Genomic DNA, 10,986 nt, shown 5'->3' on the forward strand with positions numbered 1-10,986 from the left:
CGGCGATTGGCGGGCGATGTCTCGGCCCGCTGCCCGCGCTGCCCGCCCCTTCCGCCGGCCCCTTCTTACCCCGACCGCCGAGCCCTGCGGGGTGCGCTCAGGCTCTCTCTTGTGCCCTAGGTGCCCGCGCCCGCTCCTGCCGCAGCCATGGCCCCCGCAGCATCAGGTAACCCGGCGGTCGTCGGGGATGGGTCGGTCGGTCGGAGGTGCCGCTCTCGGGGGGCCGGTGCTCGCTCAGCGCCGGGGTATAGGTATACCCCACCGGGCTGGGGGTATAGGTGCTTGGGAACCAACTTTTTCATGAGTGATCTTTTTTTTGGGGAGGGGGGGGTTTATTATTTCTTTTTCCGTGCGTAGTCGCTCGTACGCGAGGGTGGGCACGGCTGCAGGAGAGGTGGTGGGGCAGCTCCAGGTGCAGGATGCTGGGGGCAGCAGCCGCCCCGCGCCGCTCGTATCGCCGAGCTCCGGGATTGCCCCGAAGTTTGAAGAAATAAAAAAAAAAAAGAAAAGCGGCGGGGCTCTCGGCCGCCCCGCTCAGGCGGCAGCTCCCGGCTGCCCGCACGGTGGGGGCGGCCGGGGCACCGCCGGAGCGGCCCGGCGCCGGGCGGAAGCCTTAGCGGGGCTATCGGCCTCCCTTAGGGGAAAACGTGACCGCATCACTCCGTGGGTCAGGGCTCGGGGTGCTCCTCGTGGTCAGGGACCGCAGCGCAGGTTCCTGCTGGATCCCCATGGACTAGAAGGTGGTGGCTTTGCTTGCGGAAGTAAACAAAACTTTGCGATGCAAAAATGACTTTTTTTTTCTTTTTTTTTTGTGTTTTGTTTTGTTGTTCCTCTAGACCTGAAACTTGGCAAAAAAGTTAATGAAGGTAAAACAAAGGAAGTGTACGAGCTGCCAGATATCCCAGGATGTGTTCTCATGCAGTCAAAAGACCAAATAACGGCGGGAAATGCAGCCAGGAAGGACCGAATGGAAGGGAAGGCTGCCATTTCGAACACAACGACAAGCTGTGTGTTCCAGCTGCTTCAGGAAGCTGGTCAGTATTTTAAAAGCAGAGTGTGTATGCTTGTATGTTCCAGAAATTATTATGAAACAGTATTGTTTTATAAGAGAGTTCAACCTGCCTTGAGGCTCTTGTGGTTTTTTTAGTCTCTTTTTATTAGCTTTTAATTGTGCTTTTCTCTCTCGTACTTTAGAGCTGGATGAGTGACTTGTTCATTTGAAACATGAGAGTATCTGCAGTAATCTAGTGTTGCAGATAACTGCAATAGTTTCTCCTACTTGTTTGGATACGCTTCTAATCCCTTTCCCCCTGCTTTTGTCAGTTCTTCCATACCCTACATCTCCTTACCTGTAAATCTGGGCTGGATGCATCTGCATTGCTTTACTACATGTGCATGCATAGAGCACACGTCTAACTAGTGGTACTACCACACTATGCCTAGGCATTGTGAAATCTCTGTATGTAAGTTGAAACGTAAAATCAGTGTCTTTTCCCTTCCTCAGTTGCGTGTTATAGCAGTATAAACTTCCTGTAAGCTTTGCATGTAACACTTGCGAGGACCACATAGCAAAATACATTTATCAATCTGTATTGAATGTTTCAGAAGCTTAATCTTTACTTTAAAAGATTCAAAGTATTTCTGATGCTAGCAGAGTTTCATGGAGTACATAACGTAAGTCACTCAAGCAAGTGTAGTAGCACATTTCCAGAAATGGAGCCAGTAGCTTTGCTTTGAAAAAGCATTTTGAAGTGTCTTTGACTGAGTAGATGGCAAGTTGCAGAGAAGTCGTGCTGGTAGTGAGTCTGCTAACAGTAGTAGAATACAGGCACTAGTAAGCTTGGCTAAGATTCCTTATAGCTGTGTGCTCCATGTGCTTTGAAACATTCACACAAAGACTGCTTCAGGCAGCAGCTGAGTTACTCTGGAATTTGTAGTATCTGTTACAAGGTATGGTGATAGATAACTGTGAAGTCCTATCAGGTTTCATATGGGGAAGAGAAAGATGGTTTCTCCAGAGTTATATCTTTGTCTCAGCCCATATTGTAAGAACTACTTACACCTATGCCAATTCAGTGTAATCCTGAGTCATGGGCTTTCTTGGGAAGCCTGTTGTTTATACACTACTAAGAAGCCTCCTAGGTATGTGATTATTTTTGCACTTGATTAAAACTTCTAATTTTCATTTAGGAGCAATTTGTGAGATGTTTTGCCTAATTCTTGAATGGCAATAGTTAGGATAACAATCAAAATACTTAATATCCTTTAGTATCCTACAGATGTGCACTTTTAACATGAAGAAGCTATTCTGTTGACCTTTCAAAAATCCATGAGTGGCTTGTACTCATAACTTGCACAGGTGCCATGGAAAAACATGCAGAGTAAACTGCAGCTGCATTTTAAAGCAACAAAATAACTTTGAGGGTTCTTCTCCAGTTTCCTTATTTCAGTGGTGTAAATGCAGATAGTGGGAATGCCTTATTATAGAGGGTGTTTGCATGTTTGCCTTGCGCAACTCTTCTTTACCTACTCTTCCAGAGGTGATGATTTACAAAGTTCTGTTAAAGTTTCTCTCCCTTTTATAATACAGCTAATGTCAGCCTAACAAAAGCACACATCTGCATGATGAAAAATGTAGTAGTGAACCAGACAGGGCCTTAATGTGCACTTGATTATTTAAGTCATTCTGCCTTTGAAGGGAATGCATCAAACTTTGAAGAGTCAGAGTTCATATTTTAAGACGTTTTGTTTCTTCCTTTATGTTCTGGAAGTGGAATGGAATAGAACTGCTTGGTTTGACTGAGTGCAGCTCCTCTCCTTTTGTGGCAGATGCTGACTGGGCTTAGCAGTTGTCTTGCCCCGGTCAGGTATGTGACGCAGAGTCCCCAGGCAGTTGCAAAGAAGAGCTGCTTTATTGCAAAAACCAGACCTTTTTAAGCAGTTAGCCCATTATCAGCTACATAGTTTTAAATCATAACAAACATAATTCAAACAACCACCATAGCCCACGATGTGAACACACAATGGTTATTTTTTTTTTTTACCTCCTAAGTCAGCTGAGTCACGTTCCCATAGTCCTTTTCTACTTAGCCAAAGTAACAGGCCTGAGCCGTGATTTTACAAGGCCTTCCTTCTGTAAGGTTTTACCTATCTGCAAGTCAAGGAGAAAGGTGGGACTCTCCTCAAGAGTGAAATTGAAAAAAGAGCCATTTTGTGCTTAAAGTGCTGATCTGCATGTTAGCTGTCCCTGTTTAATATGGGGTCCATCATCTTAAAATTATGTAAGAAGGTTGACTTGTTGCAGCAGGTTTTGAGTGCACATGCTTCTGAATCTGTCTTTTGCCTAATAAATCACCAAGATCTAGTGTCCTAAATAACTTAGTTTGTGATGAAAGGGAGGACAAAGCCATTCTCTCTGCCCCATCTGCTTTTATTAAGCAAAGTAGTAAAGACTGCTGTGCTCTGTTACTCCTTTGAAAAGCTCCAATTACTGTGCGATCTATAATGAATCTTTCACCAGAGAACATAGTTGAGTACTTAGTTGCTGCTATTTTTTTTTTTAACAAACAAAAACATTGTGAAGGATAAATCTAAATTTGTAAGGCTCTGTGAACAAAATTATTTTCAAGAATAGGATTTCTGAGTTACAAGTGAGTGTTGTATGATAAAATTGACAAAACTAATGACTTGTGGAAGATATTGTCTTTTGCAAGGCTGGAGTGGGCTTAAAATACCCTGAAGAGATTTAGTGTGTCCTTTAAGTCCAGGGAAGAAACAATTCAAGTGTGCTTAAAATTAAAGATGTTTGTGACTACTGTTTTAACTGTGGAGTGTACTTACTGATGGAATTAAGCTGCCATCTTTTTATTTAGGAATCAAAACAGCTTTTGTCAGGAAACAGAGTGACACAGCATTCATAGCAGCTCACTGTGAAATGATCCCAATTGAATGGGTGTGCAGAAGAATTGCTACTGGCTCCTTCCTCAAGAGAAATCCTGGTGTCAAAGAAGGATATAAGTTTTACCCACCCAAAATTGAGATGTTTTACAAGGTAAGTTTCCCTTCCTGTGATGTTAATCAAACTTAAGCAGGGCTAGAATTCTCTATTATCTCCTTTAAAATGCTGACAGATAAATCAAATAGTGCTAGTGGCTGACCAATCCTGTCACTATCAGTAGTTTTATCATTCTAATGTTTTCTGGCTTACAGTGCAATCAAAGAAAAGCAAGCCAAGCTATACTGAAAATTAGAAAAATGTAGGTATAAGGGCTTTTTAGACATAGACTTAATGCATCAGTTGAAACAGATGTGTTGATATATTGAAGAAATTAAGCAGTAGTTGGATGGTGAGGGTAAGTAGCTAGCTAGCCATTCAGGATTCTGAACTCCTTTGGGATTGTGTGCAGAAAGATATATCTGGTGAACTGCAATTTAAAGTGTTTGTGTTATACCCTGTTATTCTTAAAGATGGTCAGGTGTTACAGCAAGTGTTTTCAATGTTACTGTAATTTTTTTAATGCTAATCATAAAATACTAGTTTGAAGCCTGTGTTTGTTACCTAGAAAAAAAACAACACAAAAAAACTTGTATCTTTTAATAGCTATTTTCCTCTTCTAGCAAGCTTAAATTACATCATATATTTGTTCTGGTTTTCTTAACAGGATGATGCTAATAATGATCCACAGTGGTCTGAAGAGCAAATAATTGAAGCAAAATTCTGTTTTGCTGGACTTACTATTGGCCAGACTGAAGTGGATATTATGTCTCGTTCTACTCAAGCCATTTTTGAGATCCTGGAAAAAGCATGGCAGCCCCAAAACTGCACTCTTGTAGACTTGAAGGTATAAGAATCTAATTTCTCATGACCCTGGCTATGGCAGGAAAAATAACACTGTAAAATTACTAAAATAGGATTCTTACTATCTTTTTAGATTGAATTTGGTGTTAATGTGCTGACAAAAGAAATTGTTCTTGCTGATGTTATTGACAATGATTCATGGAGACTGTGGCCAGCAGGAGACAGAAGCCAGCAAAAGGACAAACAGGTGGTGCTTCAATCTTTACCTTCTAAGTGAGCAAGGGAGAATAATGAAGAACGTAAAGCCTACAGTTTAACATCTGCTTTCAGAGTGGCTTTTTCTAGGTGATCTTACTTTGTTAGAGAGCAGCTTGTATGATCTCTCATGTCCAAGCCTGTTCTCATTATATAGTTTATCTGGTTTATGGTAGAAAAAAAATCCTCTGTCTGTATATCTTCAGCTGGAATACCCAACAGCACAGTCAGGAATACCTGACTGGAGCTATCATAATGAAGTGTGGCGTTTCCAGGAATGATAAGGATTTCTGACTTGCACAGATAAAATAGTTGATAACAGATTGGTGGGAAGAATACAAGCTTTGGTTCCCAGGTCTGCCTCCAAGTTTCCCAGTTTACTCAGAGATTAATTATTATTATCTTCTACTAGTAGAGATCTGTTGATACTTAAGAGGGAGTTGCAGTACAGATGCTTTTCTTTGTTACTTATTTTGGTTAACCATGAATTCAATAATCTTGCCTCCAAAAGCGTTGCTAATAGACTATGCCCACATAACAAGGCCTGCAAACAAGTTTGAAACAGAACTTGTCCTAGATTTAAACTTAGAGCATTTATACTTCTCAAATATCTCTGAATTACCAGATCACCAGTTATGAAAGAACTGGTTTGGGAATGCTGGTGCCAGGAGTTTGTCATGGTTGTTGAGAGTAGTGACAGACCCTGGGAGAGAAAGTGTTGTAAGCCATGGGAAGATTTCAAACTGTGCATGGCAGGAAGGGTATTAATTTTAAATGGGGTAGAAAAACTGCTCTGTTGTTTACTTGACCTGAATTATGTAGTAGCCTGCTTGAGTGAATTGCTCTGACAGTCCCGTAAAGTAAGGTATATGATATCATGTAGAACCTAGGTTGGTACAGTGCTACTGCAGGCAATCATGTCATTACAAATCCAATTTTAAAGAAGTTGTATGTTTTTCCTTAAATTTTTCCGTGGAAAGCTTCCAAAACCTTAATACCCCTGTGGCTGAAAGTCTTTTGTGTTGTAAATGGGCATAAATTGCAATGTAGAAGGCTATTTATACCTGGAATTGTTAGAAACTGTGCAAATATTTCATTTGAGGTATAATAATAATAATTCTTACCAATTATGGTAGCAAAATTAGTATTTTGTGTACCCAAATCGCATTAACTTCATCTGCTGGTTTTGGCTGGGGTAGGGTTATTTTTCCTGACAGTGGCTAATATGAGGCTGTGTTTTGGATTTGTGCTGAACATAAGGTTGATAATAAAAAGATGTTTTTGTTATTGTTAAGCAGGGCTTATCCACACCCCAAGGCCTTTTCTGCTTTTGGTACTGCCACACTGCCAGAGGAAGCTGGGGGTGCATGGGAGGTTGGGAGGAGACACAGCTGGGACAGGTGACCCCAACTCACCAAAGGGATATTGCAGACCATGTGACATTGTGTCAGTATATGAAGTGTGGGAAAGAGGAAGTGATTATGGGGAGACGTTTGGAGTTGATGGTGTTTGTCTCTCCAAGTCAGTTATGTGTGCTGTGGCCCTGCTCTCCTGGAGATGGCTGAAACCTGCCTGCCCATGGGAAGCAGTGAATTAATTCCTTCTTTTGCTTTGCTTGTGTGTGCAGCTTTTGATTTGCCTGTTAAAATGTCTTTATTGCAACCCATGAGTTTTCTCAATTCTACCTTTGAGATTCTGTCCCTGATCTCTGGTGGGGGAGTGAGAAGCTGTGTGGGGCTTGGCTGCTGGCTGGGGTTAAACCACAACACTTCAATGCTTTTATTTTCCTTTTTTTCAGTCCTACCGGGACCTGAAAGAAGTGACTCCTGAAGCACTGCAAATGGTTAAGAGAAACTTTGAATGGGTTTCAGAAAGAGTGGAGGTACCTGTTTATGAAGACCATATCTAGACTTTGATAACTGTGTGCCTTTAATCCTGTTAACTGCTTTTATTTCTCCTATCTCTCTCCGCTCTTTTCTCTAGTTGCTTCTAAAAACAAAGAGCCAAGGTAGAGTTGTGGTGTTAATGGGATCTTCTTCTGACCTCAGTCACTGTGAAAAAATAAAAAAGGCATGTGCAACCTTTGGAATACCTTGTGAATTAAGAGTGACCTCTGCTCACAAAGGGCCAGATGAAACCTTGAGGATCAAAGCAGAATATGAAGGTAAATGCCAAGAAATACTGATTTGGATTGACACAGCATCATGTTTCACAATGACTTGGCAACTTAAAAGATGGATGTGAGGTTTTTCCAGTTTTTGTTAAACAGAACACCAAGCTGTGTTACAATAAATTGTGTTTCACACTTGCTGGTAGCATGACTGCTCTAAGTAATTTTGGAGTAATGTATTGTTTTACTGTGCTGCCACACCTTCCATTACTCAAAGTTTAACCTCTGCTTTTATCCCAGTGTCAGAACTGCTTTGCCCAAGCCCTGATCATGTTAATAGATTTATTGTAGTACCCTGCTGGTGATGCAAGTATTTCTGAAACAAGGCAGGACAACATTTTCTCTAGCTGACTGAATATTCTCATGTGTTACATTAGGCAGATGTTGCTCCCACTGTGTTTTTTCTGTTTGGTGAAAACATTTTTGCTTATTAATTTAGATGCCATGAGAAAATACTGTGAGAAAAAGATGCTTGCTTTAAATTACCCTCTTTGCCAAGAAGACTAACCATCTCTTCAAAAGTGTTTATAGCCTAACAGAGGAGATTCAGGCATTATTTTATTTCTGTGGGAGTATACACATTCTATGCATATCAAACTACAAATGTGGTAGCCATAGTTAAAACACTTAGAGGTGAACTGTTTCAGATTTAAGGTGCCATAGGTTAACAGATGTCAGAGGTTTAATGGCTATGTTCTCTATAAAGCTAAGCAGCACCTCTTCCTCTGATAGAGACTTCCCTCAGAGGCAGAGTAAGAAATGCTACTTTCAGCTGTGTGTGGTAAACATAGTTGGGATTTAAGGATGTGAGATTTCTTAGAAGATATTTCTATTAAAGGAGGAAGTTGGACACAAAATATTAGTCCCATGTAATGGAATTGAAAAGATAACTGCAAACACAGTTGTGAATTCAAAGCTCCATGAAAGCAGGTGGTAGAGAACAAGGTAGATTGCTTATCTCTGAATGTCTTCCTTCTCACAGGAGATGGAATCCCAACAGTGTTTGTTGCAGTAGCTGGCAGAAGCAATGGTTTGGGGCCAGTAATGTCTGGTAACACTGCTTACCCAGTTGTCAACTGCCCTCCACTCTCGGCTGACTGGGGTACTCAGGATGTGTGGTCCTCTCTCAGGCTACCCAGTGGTAAGATGATCTTCAGCTTATGCTCTTAGTCTAATCAAGCTCTATTTTTTTGTTGTTGGTTGTTCTACTGTACACACACAGAGCAAAGCATTGGAACAGCAGCTTGATTAGTACCAAGCAAAGTCTGTGGAAATATGTCATTGACTTCTTAATGGCAAAAAGCCCAACAGACAGAGTAAAGATTACATATGAATAATCCTTTTAAAAAGTAAACCTTGGCTTATCCTTGCTAAACATTTTGTTTTTAAATTGAAAATAACATTTATGGGAATTTAAGTAATGGAATTTTCATGCATTTTCCTTATTATCAAAGATCAAATAGTATCTTACTCAACAATCAGTGTAGGTAAACCTCAATACTTAACTATTTATTCACTGCATTTTTACCTATGTTATTTTTGTTAGTAAATTGAGTGAAGGCCCAGAAAACTGTTACATCTTTATAAGTGAGTCATTTGCATGATGGCTTTTGGTGTGAAGTGCCACAAAGCAGTCGTGTTAACACTAATGGAACAAGTGACACTTCACTGGCTTTAAAACTGGATCATGTGGCTCCTGGAGACTGAAATTTAAGACTGTCTTAAATTGCTCTTCAGAGAAAATGTTTTGTTTGACTATAAACTATGCTTTAATAAGTGGCATTCTCTTCTCTGCAGGTCTTAGCTGTCCTACTACTCTGTCACCTGAAGGAGCTGCCCAGTTTGCTGCCCAAATATTTGGGTTAAACAACCATTTAGTGTGGGCCAAACTGCGATCAAACATGTTAAACACCTGGATCTCCCTGAAGCAGGCTGACAAAAAACTTAGAGAGTGCTCCTTGTAAGTCACACTAAAAAGTAACTGTTATTAGTTACACAATGATAATGGTGGGTGCATATTCATTCGTATTAGGATTTACCCCTGGATGAGTTCAAAAGTCCTGCATCATTTCTTGCAGAAGAAAGCATTGTTAGAGAAGAATAGGAAGTTTGTTGTATTGTCATCCTTCCCTTGTGTATTTTTTAATATAACAACTAAGTAGAGATGGGGAAGTAGTATTTCAGGTACTCTTAGGTACTCTTTCTGTTGCTCCAGAATGGTGCTGTTCTGCTTTTTAGTCTATACTGTTAACTACAGACTGTGTTGAGAGAATGATTTGGTGCAATCTAAATATAATTCAACTGGTCTGCTTTTCTGTAACAGTAACATTCTTCCATAGTATTAATGTATATCTTGGACCTTATTAACTGGACTGCTGACAAAAGCCAGTGTTGATGCTGTTCTGCTTGCAATGATGGTATGCTTTCTCCAGCAATAAAATGGCAACATATGCTGTATTAATAGGAAAAGAGTGTGGAAAAATGTTTTAAGAGCCTGAAATAAATACATGCCTTATTTTAAAAATGTATATACATACATGTATCTTTTTAAAAAATATGTGTATGTGTATATTTACCCCATTGATATCTTTTGGAGTGATGTGATAAAGTTGACACCAATTTGCTTGTTCATAACAAGCCATAAATACAAATGGCTTGAGTAACCTGTAACTTGGCCTATAGGCTGTTTGCTCTAACTCTTGCCTAGTCTGGGCTTTGTTCTTTTAAATACTAGGCAGATGTACCTTCAGTAGTTCTACAGGGGCTGTGTGATGATGTTGGACTGTCTTCATACACTTCAGTAACTATAGCTATTCTGTGTCTATATTGCCTCACTCTTTCTGTGGAAATTTTACTGAACAGGGGAACAAATACTAAAGCAACAAACTTCTGGGGGGAAATCTAAGCATGCCTTTTTTTGTCTTTACACACACCAGTCTTCTGAGTAGGTAAGATTCTAACAAATATGCAATTACTCAAAGTATGTAACACCTATGCTTTACAATTATAAATAAACTATTGAATGCATATCTGCTTCATGGATATTTATTGAGTAAGTATACTCAAAAATAGCTATCAGCTGTGGTATGTAACTTCAGGACTGCAAATTAGGTAATAATCTTGTAAAAAGCTTATACACTAAAACCTGCATGGAACACTATTAGGTGACAGCCTTCTGAAAGACACTCTGCCACTTGATTGTCTCAGGAGTGTTGCTTTGTTCATGAAGTACTCCTCTGTGATGGTGTGGTAGGTCAGGCTTGCTCTGTAGTGTGACTAACTGGATTAAATGTTGCTGCTGCTGGCCTTCTTCACAGGCACTGACCACATATTATGTGCTTCTGTATAGAAGAGCTCTAAGCAGTGTTTACTTGAATGCAAGGGTTTAAAATTGGTCAAAGCTTATCCTAAAGTAAAAGAACTAGAACTCTGAAGAATTAGGGTAGTTGCTTTTCTAATGAATCTCTAAATGAAGTATCAATAATAGTGAGGATTAGTGGACAACAAAGAGGCTGAAATTCCTTTGTGGCATGATCTAGATGAGGGCATTTAGTCTATTACTGGCAAATTTGCAAACAACATCGAGTTGAGTTGTCATGTTTATCTTCTAGAGGGTAGGAAGGCTCTGCAGAAGGGGCTGGATTGATGGGCTAGGGCCAGTGGTATGAGGTTCAGCAGGACCAGGTGCTGGGTTCCTGTACTTTGGCCACACTAACCCTGGGCAGCACTACAGGCTAGGGGAGAATGGCTAGAAATCTGTGTG

The 10,986-nt window shown here is 40.5% G+C and overlaps 1 protein-coding gene across 8 annotated transcripts in view; it reads left to right on the top strand.

The window, feature by feature from the left end:
* Nucleotides 1–10,250, top strand: part of PAICS (phosphoribosylaminoimidazole carboxylase and phosphoribosylaminoimidazolesuccinocarboxamide synthase) — a 39,825-nt gene extending 29,575 nt beyond the window's left edge. For 7 of the 8 annotated variants that reach the window (XM_030271138.4, XM_041716083.2, XM_012573526.5 and 4 more), the window contains 9 exons: nucleotides 121–166; nucleotides 837–1,034; nucleotides 3,873–4,051; nucleotides 4,662–4,841; nucleotides 4,932–5,045; nucleotides 6,852–6,935; nucleotides 7,037–7,217; nucleotides 8,206–8,364; nucleotides 9,021–10,250. In XM_030271138.4, coding sequence (XP_030126998.4) covers nucleotides 121–166; nucleotides 837–1,034; nucleotides 3,873–4,051; nucleotides 4,662–4,841; nucleotides 4,932–5,045; nucleotides 6,852–6,935; nucleotides 7,037–7,217; nucleotides 8,206–8,364; nucleotides 9,021–9,187 — 1,308 coding nt within the window. In that variant the 3' untranslated portion in view covers nucleotides 9,188–10,250. Of the gene's footprint in view, nucleotides 1–120; nucleotides 167–574; nucleotides 741–836; nucleotides 1,035–3,872; nucleotides 4,052–4,661; nucleotides 4,842–4,931; nucleotides 5,046–6,851; nucleotides 6,936–7,036; nucleotides 7,218–8,205; nucleotides 8,365–9,020 lie in introns of those variants that run through there. The other variant, XM_030271142.4, reaches the window with a different exon arrangement.
* Nucleotides 10,251–10,986: the final 736 nt, after the last annotated feature.

The sequence above is a fragment of the Taeniopygia guttata genome, chromosome 4 (assembly GCF_048771995.1).
Source record: "Taeniopygia guttata chromosome 4, bTaeGut7.mat, whole genome shotgun sequence".
In the NCBI taxonomy this organism is placed as follows: domain Eukaryota; kingdom Metazoa; phylum Chordata; class Aves; order Passeriformes; family Estrildidae; genus Taeniopygia; species Taeniopygia guttata.